This window comes from Alligator sinensis, unplaced genomic scaffold (assembly GCF_000455745.1).
Source record: "Alligator sinensis unplaced genomic scaffold, ASM45574v1 scaffold73_1, whole genome shotgun sequence".
In the NCBI taxonomy this organism is placed as follows: Eukaryota; Metazoa; Chordata; order Crocodylia; family Alligatoridae; genus Alligator; species Alligator sinensis.
In genome coordinates, this window is record NW_005841838.1 from 3,639,029 (window position 1) to 3,657,176 (window position 18,148).

An 18,148-nucleotide genomic window follows, 5' to 3' on the forward strand; every position below is an offset into this window, starting at 1 on the left:
TATGACGACAGGCTGAGAGCTATGGGACTCTTCAGCCTGGAAAAGCACAGGTTCAGGGGTGATCTGATGGCCACCGATAAGTTTATAAGGGGTGTTCACCAGGATCTGGGGGAACGTTTGTTCACCAGAGCACCCCAAGCGATGACAAGGTCTAACAGTTATAAATTCTTCCTAGACTGTTTCAGGCTGGACATAAGGAAGAACTTCTTTACTGCCTGAGCCCCCAAGGTCTGGAATAACCTGGCATTAGAGGTAGTTCAAGCACCTACTTTGAACACCTTCTAGATAAATCTGGATGTTTAACTTTCTGGGATCCTATGACCCCAGCTGACTTCCTGCCCCTGGGGCAGGGGGCTGGACTCGATGATCTTCCGAGTTCCCTTCCAGCCCTAATGTCTATGAAATCTATGAAAATGCAAAATGCAGGTCTGTGTGGCAATGTGTGGCAGTAAGGTTCAAAGGGAATGGGAGACAATAAGTGTGAAAAGATAGTTGGAAGGAGGGAAGGGAGAGAAGGTGATAAAATGTAGCTGGTAAATGGTAGACAGTTTACCTGGGGTTATTAGATGGCAAGCAAGTTATAATGTGCCATAAATCCAATGTCTATATTTAGTCCATGATTTTTTGTATCCAGTAGATTTATGAAGTGAAGTTCATAGGCTTGTCTACGAAAGGTGTTTTGTAAATTCCCTTTGAGTATTAGAACTGAGAGATTGGAGAGAGAGTGGTTATCTTGTGAAAAGTGTGCACCCACAGGTAATTGGGGATTTTTGTCTTTGATAGATTTTCAGTGTGATAGATTTTCTTTTATATGGTGGTTTGTATTTTACCATTCTGGATATTGATCATAGTGCCTAAAAAGGAAATGTTGGTGCTGGAGTATTCAAGAGAGAGTCTGATTGGTGGGCAATGGTTATTGAATTTGTGATGGAATCAATCAGAGACTTCAGGTGTTCAGTCCAAATGATGAAGATGTCATCTATATATCTTAGGTATAGCATGGTACAGTTCTTGAGGAATTCTTTCAGGTAGGCCATAAAAAGGTTGGTGTATTGTGGGGCCATATTGGTATCCATAGCTGTGTCCATGGCCTGAATTTCCATCACAAATTCTAGAACTATCACCCATCAATCAGACTCTCTCTTGAATAGTCCAGCATCAACATTTCCTTTTTATCCAGAACGGTGAAATATAAACACCCATATACAAGAAACCCACAGACCAGCATACATATATACATAGAACCAGCAGTCAACCTAAACGCACTAAGAAAGCTGTAATATTCAGCCAAGCCATTCAATACCACTGAATTTGCACTGAGGAGAATACCCACAATCTTCACCTCACAAATCTCAAAAGAGCTTTCACACAACAAGGACACTTCTCCAAAGAGAGAGGTCATACTTTTGAAAGAGCCACCCAGATACCACATGAAAAACTGCTGCAGTACAAAAAGAAAATCCCTATAAATCACGCACCATTACTTATGAGCTACTATTCTTCCCTGGAACCTATATGGAAAATCCTCAAACAACCGCAACCCACACTAGAAACAGACCCAATTCTTAGAGATCTTTCCAGAATGATCCATCCTAGTCTTTAAACAAACACTGAACCTTGCCAACCTCATCACCAGAAGCAAACTTCCTATGGCCCAAAACACACCAAGTGGATCCAGACCAGGGGTGGGTAAAATGCGGCCTGCGGGCCAGATGCAGCCCACCAAACCATTCTATCCGGCCCGCAGGGCCCCTACAAAATTTAGAAAATGAATATTTATCTGCCCTGGGCTGTCTGTCATGTGGCCCTCAATGGCTTGCCAGAACTCAGTAAACGGCCCTCCAAGAAACCGGCCCTCCCCCCAAAATAACTGCCCGCCCCTGATCCAGACCATGCCAGGACAAAACATTTAAAACCTACCAGCAACTCTCCACCACTCCCACAATAACCACACCCTGCAGCAGAACCATCACCATTGCTGGCTCTTACACCTGCACCTCCAGAAATGTGATATATGTCATCCAGTGCACTAAATACCCTGATGGAAAATATGTCGGAGAAAACAAACAACAACTGCATAACAGAATGAACGCACACCAAAAATCTATCAAAGACAAAAATCCCCAATTACTTGTGGGTGCACACTTCTCACAAGACAACCACTCTCTCTCCAGTCTCTCCATTCTAATCCTCAAAGAGAATTTACAAAACATCTTTTGTAGACAAGCCTACCAACTTCACTTCATAAATCTACTGGATACTAAAAATCATGGACTAAATATAGACATTGGATTTATGGCACATTGTAACTTGCCTGCCATGTGATAACCCCAGGTAAACTGTCTGCATTTTACCAACTACATTTTGTCACCTCCACCCACAACTACCTTTTCACACTTATTATCTCCCATTCCTTTTGAACCTTACTGCTACACATTTGCACTTTAACAGACCTGCATTTTGCATTTTGGTTTCTATTCTACCCAGGAAAGCAACACAAACACCAACAGAATTTCTCTATGCCTGAAGAAAGGCATTTGTGCCCGAAGGCCTCCAAAGAATACTTTTTCCAACTATTTAGTTGGTCTAATAAAAGATGTCACATCAACCCAAAGAACTTTGTCTGCCTATGTTCTTAGACCAACATGGCTCCAACCAACATTTCTCACCTGAGCATTTGTTATAATTTACTGCTTGTGTTACAATAGTAGAAGGAATGTTTGTATGTTTGATGACAATTTAAGTAAGATGCATTTCCCTTTTTTTCCTCCATATTTAGTTTCTTATTGTATGGGTCTTTCATATTGCAAAACAAACAAAAAAACCCCACAGGAAATAGGAAAACAAAAGCACAGACAGGCAGGGGAAGTTATGGGCCACTGCATCCTGAAAGCACTTTAATGTTAATAGTAACTAGATTCCAAGATGATTGTATTCCTCAGACTCAACTCCTCCCCGCAACCTTTTTTTTGCGCCCTTCCATTGGCTGTGATTCAGCCTGGGATTTGGTAGGTAGAGTACAATGTTCCAACTGATGTGACTGCCAGTTAATAAAAGTTCTGTTTACAACAAATATCAGTGCGACATAACAGTGTCTAACACCTGTCATAGTGTGCTTGTACAAGCTTGTATTAGCACAAGACGCATGCATGAAAAAACTCAAAGCAAATGAATTTGGCACAGATCCTGGTACAAATACTTTCACTTCCAGTTGCCACGATATGTGAATACATGTTGAGCTGTGAGGTAAGGAGGGTCCTCCGATCTTACTTTATTTTTGTTGATGTAGTATTTAAAACATGTGCTTTTGGGGCAGAGTTGAGCTGAATAGAATTGTAACTGGACTCTTCATGGGAAGCTGCTTAGGAAGATTTTTGGGAATCAATGGCATTTCTTTCCTCCCATTAAGAGCCTGTATTAGAGCTCAGAGATTATCTAATGCTTCATTGTATAATACATTGAAAGATTTTTTGAGGAAGGTAGAAGAGGTCAGGGAAAATTTGCAGAGGGTCTCAGCTCTTCTCAGGCTCTGACTGTTAGAAGGGACTTCCTCTTACTTTTCTCTTTTGGGATTCCCCCACCTAGATCTTTCCGTTCTGCCGTTAATGATTTGCTGTCAGTGTCCATAAGAACTAGCTAGCAGTAGCAACCCCAGATTTTGCACCTGAAAAACAGAGCAGTGAGGAAATAGGAACAGACCAGTTTCTGCAGGTCAGTTTTCTCTGTAAGTCTTGCGTTTACGGCTGCTGCATGTCTGGGGCAAGGTGTCTGGATTTTGGAAAGAGAATAACTTGGTATTCTGATTGCTATTGCCTTATTTGCTTTGGATGGGATCCTGGTTACTTAGTTTTGTATTTGTATTAGCTTCAGTTTTGTATTAACTTATTTCACCTGATGTAAAATTGTATGCAACTCCTTTCACAGGTGCATATTTGTGTATGTGTGTGATATTCTGTGTGCAAATTTTTCTGCCTTTGTGTGAAAGTTAATAAAAGTTAATAATTGATGAAAAAAATGAAAATGACATCAGCAGTTTGGATGAAGTTAGGATGAAATTTTGGATGTTGGCCTATTTCCATGTTGGCTGATGTGCAGGTTGAGGAAATTAAGGCTTCTGTTTTCTCTGTTGAGGAGACTAAATTTCTGCTTGGCTGGGAGAGCACCTTTAAACTGTAATATGGGCTCCTGCTAAGAGGCTCCAGGTTCTCGGTTCTGACTTGCCTGTGGAACCCCCCACATTTTCTTTTTATTATTCTAACATAAAAATCTGGACTAATAGTGATGTAACAGATGGAGCAAGAGACCAGAGCCCAACATGCTTTCTGGAGATGCTTCAGTGACTTTGACTTTGGGGAAAAACTTCTGAGTTTTTCTGCCTGAGCTAAGGTAGGCATTGTAATACAAGGAGACCTGCACAGAAGTTATTAAAGAAACAAAACATAAATATACATAACTCTATACATGTCTAAAGGAGAATTTGGCAGGATAAGGAGAAGTCTTTGGCTAAGATCACCTTCACTCCTCTTCCTTAGGGATTACCAACCCAACCGGCAGTACTACCCAGAATGGGAAGGGGTCTTCCAATGCTCTCTGTGCTCTCCATTATGTATTGCCAGCCAGTCACTTTCCAAAAGTGTATATGAAATTCTGAAAGTTAAAAGGGCATTTTTAGAATGTGATTTGTGTTTCTTGTGATTAGTTATAAAAGTACTGCAAATAGACGGAGTTTGCACAATCGCATGTATTGATCAAACACATGTGAGAGGCAAGGATTTTTTACAGTGATATCTTTTATGGAACCAACTATGTAGTTGGGATCAAGTCAGACCAGCTTTCTAATACAAGACATTCTTCACCAGGTCTCTGATCCAACACAATCAGTGTATGTATTAGAGCCCAGAAATAGTGTGGACCAAGTGTCTGTGGTGTTTTTTAATCTTTTTTTTCATTTGGATACACGCTAAACTGTTTTGAGTCTTAAGCATTACTACAGTTTATTTCATTCAAAGGGCTGCTAAAAGTAAAAAATCCAACTTAATTGACTAGCATTCAAATTAGGACTGTCAGATGCTGAGTAATTCTTGTGACGAACATAACCATCCATCACTGAAATATATTGACTTGATATATTGCATATATCACTAAATGTGAATGTGTAACAGACTGTAGTAAGTGATATATTGTATATATATTGAAGTGATATATTGCATTTTCACAGACCTGCATTTTGCATATTGGCTTCTAATCTATACAGGACAGCACCCAAACCAACAGCAGACTCTCTCCAATGCCTGAAGAAGGGTGTCTATGCCTGAAAGCTTGCAAAGAACAATTTTTCCAACTATTTAGTTGGTCTAATAAACAATATCACATTTACCCAAAGAACCTTGTGTAGTTGAAGTGATAGACACACTTTAGACTATTAAAGGTAAAACCCATCTGATTACCAAAAAACCTGCAAGAAAGGGACACATCCATTTAATAAACTGTTAACACACAGTTTAACAAGACTCTGCAGACTAAAAGGCAGAATTATGCTCTGAATTTTGCCCCCCCACCCTCCATATTTCCTCATAGGATGCCGCTGATGTACATTGCAGGGCAGAGTCTGGAAACTGGTATTTCCTCTGCCTATTATACTGTATCTGTCCTGTGGCCGCAAGACTTTAGTTTGTAGTTTTGCTATTTCAACACCACACATTTTCCCTTAATGTTCTGACAACATGAGAAGTCTGGAATAATGGCAACATGAGACTCTGGTGTATAGTTCAAATTATTGGCAGGAATGTGGCACTCAGAAGAAAGCATTAAATGGCCAAAGGCCTGCATATGTGCATATGATTTACCAAAAGCTTAGCTCAGCTTTCCCTCAAAGGCTAAGTACCTCCAGTTGTTTGAGATCTGGTCCACATAGCTGTTAATCTGTTCTCTTGAGCAGTGTCTTGAAAATCCACTTCCTCTTCCTTTACAGGCTTTTGGCTCCTCTTGTGCTTCATTTTAACTTTCCTGTTGTTTGGTCCCCACTGTCCCCACCCACACATGCTGGGCTTCTCCTCACTGTGAAGTCCTGAAAAACTCTGTTTAGCAATAGGTTAATTCAGCAGAAGAAATAGCATGTGGCTTTTACTGTAACAACAAAGTACAAGCTCTATTTTCTAACCCTCTGTCTTGTTCCTGTTTCACATGAAAGTTCAGTTTACTCTCCACTTTCAGTTAGTCTGTGTTGGGTCAGATATTAATTTCAAAAGCTTTATAGTGTTTCTAAAGAGACACGTAACATAAAGAGTCCTTTGCACATGTTTAGCCTACCAACCTATGTACACTCAGTTCAGTTCTGCTGACTTCTGCAGCAGGAGGCAGGGAGGACATGGCTATTGGCCACAGGGCTGCTAGGCTACTCATGCGGTGTTACCCATGGCTCTATCACATACTAGGCTCTGTAGGGAACTGCTAATAGTTTATAACATTTCTACTTGCTTTTCAAAGTTCAAATATGGTGGGAAGACACAAGACATTTGGCTTTAAAGTTGCTTAAAATACTTCTCTTTTGAGTGGTTTTATACTGAACCACATTGTAGCTGCCTTTCTCTGTAGTATCTTAGGGCCCTGTCACATGTGACATGTGACACATGTTAAACGTAGAACATATTGTGAGCAGTCTCACCATAATGCTTTCTTACTATACTGTGGCATAAGCTGCATATGTTCTACTTCAGTTACTGGATCCTACTGCACTGCACCAGAACCAGCTGGAGACTCTGGGGCAGTCCTAGGGCTGGGACCAATAATCAACTAATTGTTGGTCTCAGCCAGGGTGTTGTCCCCAACGGACAGTGTGAGTTCGTGCCCGGTGCTCTATTGCCAATGAACACACAGGGGTGGAGGATCCAACTTAATCTTTATTGTTTCCAGTCTGCGCAGAGAGGGGTGCTTGGCAATCGTTTGCAAAGCAAGCACCACCGGTTTCTACCTTTGGGTACCTTTTATACATATGTTTGCAAGTGTATCGCTCAGTGATTGGTTACAAGCCACTGACATAAGACGTTCTCTACTGAGCATGTCTCTATACCTATGTTTTAGCCATGTAATTCATTTACATACATATATGTTTCATTAACATACTTTTGCCCTGCCCAGGGGTGTGATTTTTAGCATTATAATGAGACCTTTTTCTGAACTTCTTGCTATCTTACAAGTGTCAGGGAGACATTATCCTGCTGGTGTTAGGGAGGCATTCCAGGAATCCTCTGCATCCCACACGCTGTGCTCTGCAAGCATCTCTTAACACACACATACCACACCCCTCCCAGCATCAGTAAGTTGCCTTAAGTATTCAGTTAGATATAGTTTGCAAAAGCTAGATATACCATAAAAAAATTACATAAAAAGATTACATCAAGGGGACTACACAGGAACCAGGTTAAGACTTTATCTCCATGGAGCAAACCAACATTAGCTCATCACTTGTTATTTAATACAATCTGGAGATACTCTTCACTGGAAAAAGTGTAACTTTGCTACAATACAATATGATATGGTACAATGCAATACAATACAAGAGCACTTAGCACATTTTCTTGCTTGAACGCGTTTTAAGTGCATTTATCACATGTTAAGTGTCCCATACAACACGGTCCTTAGTGAGATGGGATGGTGCACTGAACCTTTCTTTATGCCTGCTTTCACAAACTCTTCATCAGGTGCTACTAACTACAAAAATACACAGATTCCTCTTCCATACTCCCCATACTGAAATCCTGGCTATTTTTCAGTTGTCCCAGGCCTCTTGTGTTACATCAGCAGAATAAGGAATGGAATGTCAGTATCACAGAATCAGGGCCACAGACATTAGCCATATTGGTCTCCAGGCAGAAGGAATCAAAACTCATGGTAGACGTGGTATTTTTTATTGGACCAACTAGATATTTGCAAAAAATGTTATGGTTATGTCTCAGAAGGAAACATAATTCAACATCCTTCTTGCCTTCAGACAACTTTGAGGTGAATAGACTGCTCTTTTATCTGAGCCTAATTGGCACAAAAGGAACTTTTCCAACCAGGAGATCTTACAACACCTTCAGCGCTCCTGTGAAATACGAATTTTCATTTCCACCTAGGAGAAATTTTATAATCTTTGCATTGTCCTCTTCCTGAAGACAGGTGAGTGTGCCCGAAAGCTTGCAAATAAAGATTTTTTTTTTTGCAAATATCTATTTGGTCTAATAAAAGATATCACCTCTACCACGAGTTCTAACTATCATAGAAGGAAACTCTCTTCTACCACCATTGTTTCCCTTGTCACTAGACCTTTCTTCCCACTTCTTCCTCTGTCCTGTCCCCCACCCACTCATGCCTTCTGCTTTTTTCACACCCTCTGTGTTGTTATTCTCAAACTATCTGCAATGCAATATATCCTACTATACAAGTCACTTAACACAAAGATGAATGAGCAATAACAGTAGAATGTATAGGTTACTCAGCCCTGTATGACGAGTGGGGAACATACCAGTTCCAAGGACATACCAATCTACTCTTGTGACAGTTTACATTCAAAAGCTATTACTGCTGCCCTATGTTTTAAAGTTTAGTGTTTGTCAAAGGTATTGGAGTAGCAGCCTAGAAACTAAAGTCCTGTGGCCACGGGATAGGTACAATGCATAGGCCAGGGGTTTCAAACTCATCAGGCCCCATGGGCCAGAAGAATGGTACAGGATGATCCATAGGCTGAATGAATGGAGCAGGATGGGCCCCAATACTGGATCCTGCACCTACCCTGGCTGGTCTGGGACTGTTACATGCCATACCTACTGCATGACCTGTGGTGCATGCAGTGCTTGCCCTGGACTGACCAGAGCAGGTACCATGTGCAGCTTTTACCCCAGACTGACAGGAGTGTGCATCATGTGCAGCTCATGTTCTGGACCAGTTAAAGCAGGTGCTGTGTTCACTGGATCTGGCAAGCAGGATGGGTGGACCACCCAGAGTGGCCCCTTGCAGGGCCAGCACCAGGGGGTAAATGATGTGGCTCTATGGGGCTGATCTGGCCACAGGCTATATCTTTAATACTCCCACAATAAGCAAAGGCAAAAAGTCTGCTGAGTCTTTGACCTGTCTGCTGATTCTGTCAGAAGTGGGTCATTTAGTGCCAAGCTGATAGTGGTGGTGATTCTGATTTGTGCTCACTTTTTGGATCTAGTTTGAACTGAGGTCTGCTGATTCATTTCACAGTGGCTTCCTGACATGTTGATAGAGTAAATTACATGGGTCACCAGCCTAGGCTAGATTCAGACCAGTGACCACGAGATAAAACACTCTGACCCCAGATCATTTGTCAAACTGTGAGGCCAGAAAATTATTTTATATTGTTATATCATCAGGAATTTTTTAACAGTGTAAAATTCAGGAAAGTGTCTATAATCTAAATTGGACAGTTTTTATGAAGACAAAGAGATCAAGACTGATATTTTCTAATCCTGTGCTTTATTATTTCATTGCCATTGTTTCATGTCATCATTCATAACTTATCTATTAGTGACATTTTTTTTTAAAAACAGGTCAAGAAGGGACATATCTTAATCCCAAGTTACCACTGACAGACTTTTCAAAATATAGCCAGTGTAATAAAAATGAATATACAACAATAAATGATAAAGGTTTACAGCAAATAAATTGTGAACACTGATAGGTAACATCTCTTCAAATCACTAGACAAAAATGATGAACACATAGAATAGGATGGATTTGCAAATGTGTTTGAAACAGGAAAAGAAAATGAGAATTTTGTTAGGGAAGTTGATTGGAATAATCTGAGAGCATTGTAAATGTGAATGGCTTGTGTATGTCTCTTGTTAGGGCAGGAGAAGATTTACTAGCCCTCTAGGTAGGATGGTGGTCCTACTGTACCTTCCATTTTAAGAACTCAGCATCTTGAAATCAATGCGAGTAGTAGACACTCAATGCCTTTCCCAATTTGCCTTTTCAAAATATAAACAAAATGCTGTAGGATCTTTGTTTGTGTATACAGCAGTACTTGACTTTAGTTTGTGAATGCTATGAGCTTAATGATAAGTTGTCACCATTTTAAAACTGTTCTCTATTATCCTGTTCATCATTTTGTGTTTTGGCTTCAGGGAACAAAAGACAAACTATGGATTCTTCAATTTTGACAGAAAATAGCTTCCTTGATTTGCTGCACAGTGACATTGATCCAGTGCACCTGTATACCCTGTTAGATGCCAAGTCAATTGAAAATGAGGAAAGTGAGGTCTTAACAGGTTGGTAATGCATATGATTGGAAAAGGGGGTTCATCCAGATGCTGGAAGGAAGCATTACTGTCTCCTTTGAATGAAACAATTGCACAAAGACACTTCATTATGGTAGCTGAGCTAAAGTTAATGCAAATATGGCATTCTTACATGATCATTCTCCATTACTATATAGGTACATCTAGATACAGTACTTCATTTCTAGACCCCAACCTATGATAAAAATTGTACATCTAAAGTTATTACTTCCAGTTCAGCTTGTATCATACAAATCACACAAGTGGTATGTGTGAGATTGTGGGTGCTGGCATACAGGGGTAACCGCCATGGGCAAGGTACTGGTTTACTTCATGAAGCTTCCTGCCCTCACTGCTCTCGGTCCCTGGGTTTCCTGTATAGGAGGGGCAGCAATATTTGTTTGACTTTGCATTTCTACTAAGTGCATTGTATGACTAGCTCACAAAAAATTGCTTAATGTTGAGACTGGGCAAAAGACTCACAGACCATGCAAGCAGTTCCTAAATACTGCTTATGATAATTTTGATTTAGTATCTCATGTTTAGAAAGAAGCATAATAGCTTATAAAAATGGATGGAAAGATGCAGCTCTCTAGCCTAGAGGACCTGAATTCCCTGCCTAGCACCAAAACCTGACAGTATTTCCTATCAATTGGAATGGCAGTGTTTTCACTTGATACTAGTGGCATTACCTGCACAGGGGCAAAGCGGGAGAAGATCAGGCCCCCAAATCTTAGTTATTTCATGCTTGCTTATTGCCTCATCTGAGATAAGGGGCCAGAATTGTACCATGTACATTTCTGATTGGTGCTGAAGTCTACAGGAATTTGTCTTGCAAATGCAGCCCTACATATGCAGGAATATCTAAAAGAAGGATGAGTGAAGGACTAAAAACCTTATTTTCTTCTTGAGATATGTCCACCCTGGAGACTGCAGTGCAGTGTATATACCCAAGCTATCTGGGGTACCAAAATTAATTTAGCTGAGAAACAGGGTAAATTACCCCAATGTGAGCCCCATGCTACTACATCTAAACTGCTCCCAGCACCTGCAGTAACACATTTAATACTAATTCATAAATCTCTACTGTACACCGTAGCATGCAGTGTGAACCCATCCTTACTTATAACAGTGACATTCTGTTTAATCATATGCCTGATTGTCACCATTGTAAAAAAAGACATGTTTAATAATTCCACATATGGTGGTCAGGTTTTTTTAGCTTTAACTATAGTTTCTATTCCTATGTAATGAGTAAGTATTGGTTAAGTTCTTAGTGAACCAAATTTTTTTGCAACAGTCTAGTTGGTCTAATAAAAGATAATCACCTCTACCACACTGACCTCCTCCTCCAAAACCTCCTGCTGAGGTTCTGGCTACACTTTTCCCCACACAAGTTTCTTTTCGCCCTCCCCATCCATGGCCCCACCAAGGCCCGGGACCTCCTGGTCAACCTCCTCCTGGCCCTGACTAAGCTAGCCATCTGGCTCACCAGGATGGAGGCTCTGGCCGGGAGGGTGCCTGAGGACTGTGGGGCCTTTTTCCTGGGACTGCTCTGTTCCTGCATCCGAGCAGAGTACCACTGGGCAGTAGCCTCTGGCTGCCTTTTAGAGCTGGTGGGTGCTGGCTGGCATGCTCTGTTTGGTGTCCCCCAAGGGTACATTAATTTTAACCCTCTGACCTCACTAACACTCCCTTTTTTTGTCATTTTTTGTCCCCCAGAATCAGTTGAAGGCTTGGATCCCATCGTGGCCCAATAGTGGCAGCCCACAGTAAACTAGTGGGCTAAAAGCCCCCAGCCCAAGTCATCAAATAGGTGTACCGCTCTGACCACTAGTGAACCAAAGGGTTTTGAAAAGCTCAATACAGAATGAATGCTTCATGAAGAATTACTAATTCTGTCTTTCAACTTGTTCTGCCTTCTCCATTTCTCCCTGATAATGTCATTCACAACCAATTTTAACTTCTTTTTAATTTAGATCCTGAAACTGACACCATCAACCATGATCAGTTCAACAATTTGGATATATTTTATACAATGGAAAACAGTGAGAGTGGGGAAGAATTATATATCTGTTCAAACACAAGAGAAGCTTATGCTAGAATAGGTATGAGATATTTTTTTGTGGTGTGGTATGTTGGCTTTTAATGTTATTTTCTGCTTTCTTGGAGTATCGGTTCCTTGCTACTTAACTTCTACAGTAAGGTCAGGCTAACATCAGTCTTTTTTTTGTCTAATGGAGTTAGCATTTTAACAATTATGACTGCTTGCAGACATTAAACACACACACACACATACACACACACACACACGTGTGCGCATGCTTTAGCAGAAGAAGCGGAGTGTTAGTTTGACCCAGCTCAGCAGCATCTATATAGATTGGGTGCTTCATTGGGGGGGTTTTTGGCCCTTTTATCTAATAGCTGATTCAACCTGTTTTTTTGGCCCTTTTATCTAATAGCTGATTCAATCAGCTACTAGATAAAAGGGCCAAAAAAACCCCATTGAAGTGCCCGATCCATACATAATGCACTGCCTCGTCTGGGCATGCACTGGACAGCGCAGGAATGAGCCGAGTTAAAAGTAAAGCTCCATTTTGAGGATTTTTTTTTAATGTCTGCAAGCAGCCATACATGATTTTAGTCTATACAAGAGGCAAGAATTATTTGTGGGATGATGATATCTTTTATTGGACCAAACTGAATGTTTGGGATAGACTTAGACAAGCTTTCAAGTATCATAGTACTCTTCCTCAGGTCTCTGGTGGAGAAGCAGACACACATTCAGTCAGGCTAATAAAAGATATCACCCACAAAATTTCTTGATTCTTGCATATCTCCTCCACCATCATGGCTACAACATCACTACAACACTATCATAATTTAATATCTAATATCTTTAGTAAAACCTACTCTAATAAACTCCCCTAAAATAATCAATCACTTACCTTGCCTCAAACTTGCTACAAATCTTCAATATAAAAAACTAGAAATATAGTAGGGGTTTAGGTTGTAGCCGTGTTGGTCTAAGGACATAGGCAGACAAGGTTCCTTGGGTGAATTTGATATCTTTTATTAGACCAACCCAAATAGTTGGAGAATAGTTATTAAGCAAGCTTTTGGGTTCAAAAACCCTTCGTCAGGCTAAGGAAGTTTCAGCAGTTGGTGTGTGCTCTTCCTGGATGGAATGAAAAGTAAAGAAGCCAGGGGCTGGGCTGGGCTGGGGAGTCAGTTGCCAGGCAGATTATAATGTGTCAAAAATCCAATGTCTATGTTTAGTCCATGATCTCTAGTATCAAAAATTGGATTTTTGATACATTATAATCTGCCTGGCAACTGACTCCCCAGCCCAGCCCCTGGCTTCTGTACTTTTCATTCCATCCAGGAAGAGCACACACCAACTGCTGAAACTTCCTTAGCCTGACGAAGGGTTTTTGAACCCGAAAGCTTGCTTAATAACTATTCTCCAACTATTTGGGTTGGTCTAATAAAAGATATCAAATTCACCCAAGGAACCTTGTCTGCCTAGAAATATAGTATACTTATCACTAATCATGTGATGTGGCAATTGTGTCCAGCACCTTAGTATTAATGATGCCAGCTCTACCTAATGTGCATATATGTATGATTATTATAATTAACTTTTTCAATGAATATGGGTTCTTAGAGACAATTCCCACTCTCAGTAAAAGTAATAGATTTCAGTTGTCTTAATGGAAACAGAATTCACCCCACAAGAGCTTAACCACTTGTCCTGTTAATAATGCTGGTTAAGTGAGCAGTCAGTTATGAGTGCTGGCACGTATCTGTGCTGTAAGACCAGCCAACAGATTGCATTTTTATTTCAAGTCCTTGTGAAATAGTTATGTGGCTTTCCAATGCAGGCTTATCAATAAGTATCCCTGAAATGCATATAGTCATATTTTCCCATTGCAGGAGCGAATTGCTGTAGACAATGCTAAATAATAATGCTTTTAAATAATAGAGATGTCTGCTCACATGTACAAGTCCAATAATGTTACATGAAATTTGTGCATCCTCCAGGAGGAACCGTCACCCTTGAATACACCAGAGATTTTGGTTGATATGGAAAAATACATGTTCAGTAATAACTATTTCCTGCTTGACATTTCCTTTTTTAACTTCCCTATTTTCTAGTGCTTTGTATTACTTGAATGCTGAACTTACTAAATAAGCAACATTAATTTAAAGTTTATAATTCCTGTGAAGCTCTGTAATATGGTTTATGAGAATCATCTACAATAGTTTTCTGATGTAAAATTTACCATCTCATTGTGCTCTGTTGTCCTTCTGGTCAGCTGGTTTAGCGGAATATGTGCTCAAAGATCCACAGGAGAGGCAGATGGAAGACACATTTGGTAAGTTTATTACATGGCGGGAAAAGATTCACTTTCTTTGTAGCAGCACTGTTTGCTTCCAGGAAGGGTTCTCCATTTTCAGGAGAAAACCACAGAAACTGTTTAGCATTTTATACTATGGAGTAAGATCATAAACAATCTCTGCTGGTACAAATGTAGCATTTTTAATCCTTAAATCCAAAGACCTTTACATTCTCACTTTATACATAGGGAAACTGAAGCCCAAAAGTGCCTTATCCAGGGTAGCACAGCAGGTCAAGAATAGAATCCAGGTTGTCAGACTTCTGATCTATCTATGAAAGTGTTGAGATGCAGCCATGTAATTGAGACAATTCATCTCTCGTAACTTTTTATTACTACTTTAAAGATTCATAATGAAATTTTGTCCAGTCTCGGTGCATTTGAGGCTTTGCTTTTTATTTATTAGTTCATGGGAAAGTTTATATTCACTCCAGAGGAAATAAGATTGTTCACAATACTTGTATTTGAATACATATAGATCATAGTAAGACACTAGGTAACCCATCAATTCTCACTTGGAAACTATCTGTTTACTATTCTTTAGTCTTTCTAAAGAAGACACCAATCTTTTTTTGGATCTAAAATTGAGTTCCAAATTCCATTACTTGCTTAAGGCTGAGCTCACAGATCAATCAGACATGTTCTGGAAATGAAATCCAAGCACTGTGATTTTCAGTCTTCTCCGCTAGTCACTAGACTCCATAGGAACGCATTTCAATTTAAGTAGGCCCTTCAATATGTGATGACTATGATTATCTCTTGTACTCTAAGCCCACATGATATTGTAAAAACTGATTTCAGATTTCCATGAGCTTTTCATATTGTGCAGGTTTGGATACACATTTGTTTTACATTTTTCCCACATCTTTACTGTTCAACAAGACATTTTTTGAATCCCCTTGTTCTGCATTTTAGTGTTCAAATTTAGCTTTGGCATGTACACTGTGTTTGAGAACCATGTTTATTCAAATGTGGCAGTTGCTTGTTTTTCTGTGTTTAGCAGGAAACCTCATTTTTGATGAAATGGCCACTGAAAGCACAGAGGGATTTACAGATGTCAAGATGCAAAAATGCCATAAACGAAGTAAGTGAAACAAAAAAAGTGTGACTGGGGAGCAATTTGCTTAGAAAGCTGTAGTAGTTAAAACTTTTGTTTTTAAAGACTCATCACTGTAACTATTGGTCCAAATGCCCTGATGGTATAAGCATCTACTCCAAATCCAAGGGCATCATGCCCACTTAAACATAAGGTGAACTTGTCTATTCTGCCTCTGATATGCATTGGAAGGTTTATTGTCCTATAGCATGACTCCAAGCATAGTAGGTTTTACCATCCCTTATGTTGCTTTGCTCTAGCGTATCAAAGTTGAAGTGGTGTTTTTGGTGTATTTAATTGCCCCTAAGGAATTCTTAGCTTCATTATTCCCTTTAAAAACCCAAAGAAACCATAGGTCACTGAGATAAAAATGTGCAGCTTAGTGAAAGGGTGTAGGTTTTAGCCGTGCTGGTCTAAGGATATAGGCAGACAAGGTTCCTTGGGTGAATTTGATATCTTTTATTAGACCAACCCAAATGGTTGGAGAATAGTTATTAAGCAAGCTTTCGAGTTCAAAAACCCTTCGTCAGGCTAAGGAAGTTTCAGCAGTTGGTGTGTGCTCTTCCTGGATGGAATGAAAAGTACAGAAGCCAGGGGCTGGGCTGGGCGGGGGAGTCAGTTGCCAGGCAGATTATAATGTATCAAAAATCCAGTGTCTATATTTAGTCCATGATCTCTAGTATCCAGGAGGTTGATGAAATGGAGTTCATGGGTTCATACCTCATCCAATGCACCAAATGCTATGATGGAAAATATGTAGGAGAGACCAAACAACAACTGCGCACCAGAATGAATGCACACTGGAAATCTATCAAAGACAGAAATACCCAATTACCGGTGGGGGCACATTTCTCACAGGAGGGCCACTCTCCCTCCAATCTCTCAGTCCTGATCCTCAAGGGAAACTTACAGAACACTTCCCAGAGACGAGCCTATGAACTCCATTTCATCAACCTCCTGGATACTAGAGATCATGGACTAAATATAGACACTGGATTTTTGATACATTATAATCTGCCTGGCAACTGACTCCCCAGCCCAGCCCAGCCCAGCCCCTGGCTTCTTTACTTGTCATTCCATCCAGGAAGAGCACACACCAACTGCTGAAACTTCCTTAGCCTGACAAAGGGTTTTTGAACCCAAAAGCTTGCTTAATAACTATTCTCCAACTATTTGGGTTGGTCTAATAAAAGATATCAAATTCACCCAAGGAACCTTGTCAGCTTAGTGAAAAACTTTCATATTTATAAAACAAGAAACCTACAGTTCTGCACTAACCGGAAACTGCCTCTGTTTCTAATCTATCACATGGCTATATGCGTAGCTGCTAAAAGACTGTGCCCCGATTTTCTGTAGAGGGTTTCATGCCTTGAGTTATGCTTCAGAGTTTCATGGGAAAGTAGGGCCAGAAAGGACCTCATGAGGTCATCTAGTTCAGCCCCAGGCAGAATCATCCCTAACTAAACCAGCCCAGCCAAGTGTTCATTTAACCTGCTCTTGAAAACTTCCAGGGATGAAAATTGTGCAATTTCTCCTGGTAGCCTGTTCCTGTGCTTGACCACACTCATAGAAAGTTTTTCCAACCTAAGTATCCTCTGCTGCAACTTGAAGCTAGTGCTCCTAGTCCTGTCCCCTTAGGCCACAAAGAAAAGTCTATCTCAATACTCTTTTTCCTGTTTTGAAATCCCCTCCTCAGCCTTCTCTTCTCCAGTCTCTATTAACTCCTCATCATATTTTAAAATGCATAAATTAGGTACCAGTAAGAGAAACTGGGTGTGTCTACATGAGACACTTTACTGCACAGTAGACTAATCTGTGCAGTAAAGTGTCACCATGTACCCATGTGCAGCAACTACTACTCAGAAAATTAGTCTGCTGAGTAGTTAGCTAGTACCTGTAAATACAGGTACTAAATTAACTGTGCAGTAGTTACTGTACAGTTGGGCTCATGTAGACACTGACTGGGATCAAATTTGCACCTGGTCAGCCATACCAGAAGGGGGCCCAATCCTGGCACTGCTCAGCTCCTGGTTCCCACCAGGGACCACCCCCACCCAGTGTTGCAGGGCTCCTGGCTCCCCACAGGAACAGGGAGATGAGCAGTAGGGCTGTGCAAAACTTCGGGTGGTGATTCAGTTCAGAGGAGATTCAGCCCAATTTGGTGGTCGAATCTCCAAATCCGAATCCAATCAGGAGACCAATTTAAAGGTCCAAATCAATTCAAAGCTCTCTGAATCTTCGAAAAGATTCGGAGAGCTTAGATTCGGGCAGTCCCCAGTGGCTGCAAATGACTCCAAGCTGGTAAGTACTAGAGGCAAAAGAGGGGGCTGGGGGAGGGGGGGGGGGAACAAGAGGGGATCCCCAACCCC

At 40.7% G+C, this 18,148-nt stretch overlaps 1 protein-coding gene across 1 annotated transcript in view; it reads left to right on the plus strand.

The window, feature by feature from the left end:
• The window catches only part of CIITA (class II major histocompatibility complex transactivator), a 57,762-nt gene that overhangs the window by 4,262 nt on the left and 35,352 nt on the right, over nt 1–18,148 (plus strand). The window contains 4 exon segments of the mRNA XM_025203246.1: nt 10,131–10,274; nt 12,263–12,391; nt 14,603–14,662; nt 15,684–15,767. Of these exon segments, the coding sequence (XP_025059031.1) occupies nt 10,131–10,274; nt 12,263–12,391; nt 14,603–14,662; nt 15,684–15,767 (417 nt within the window).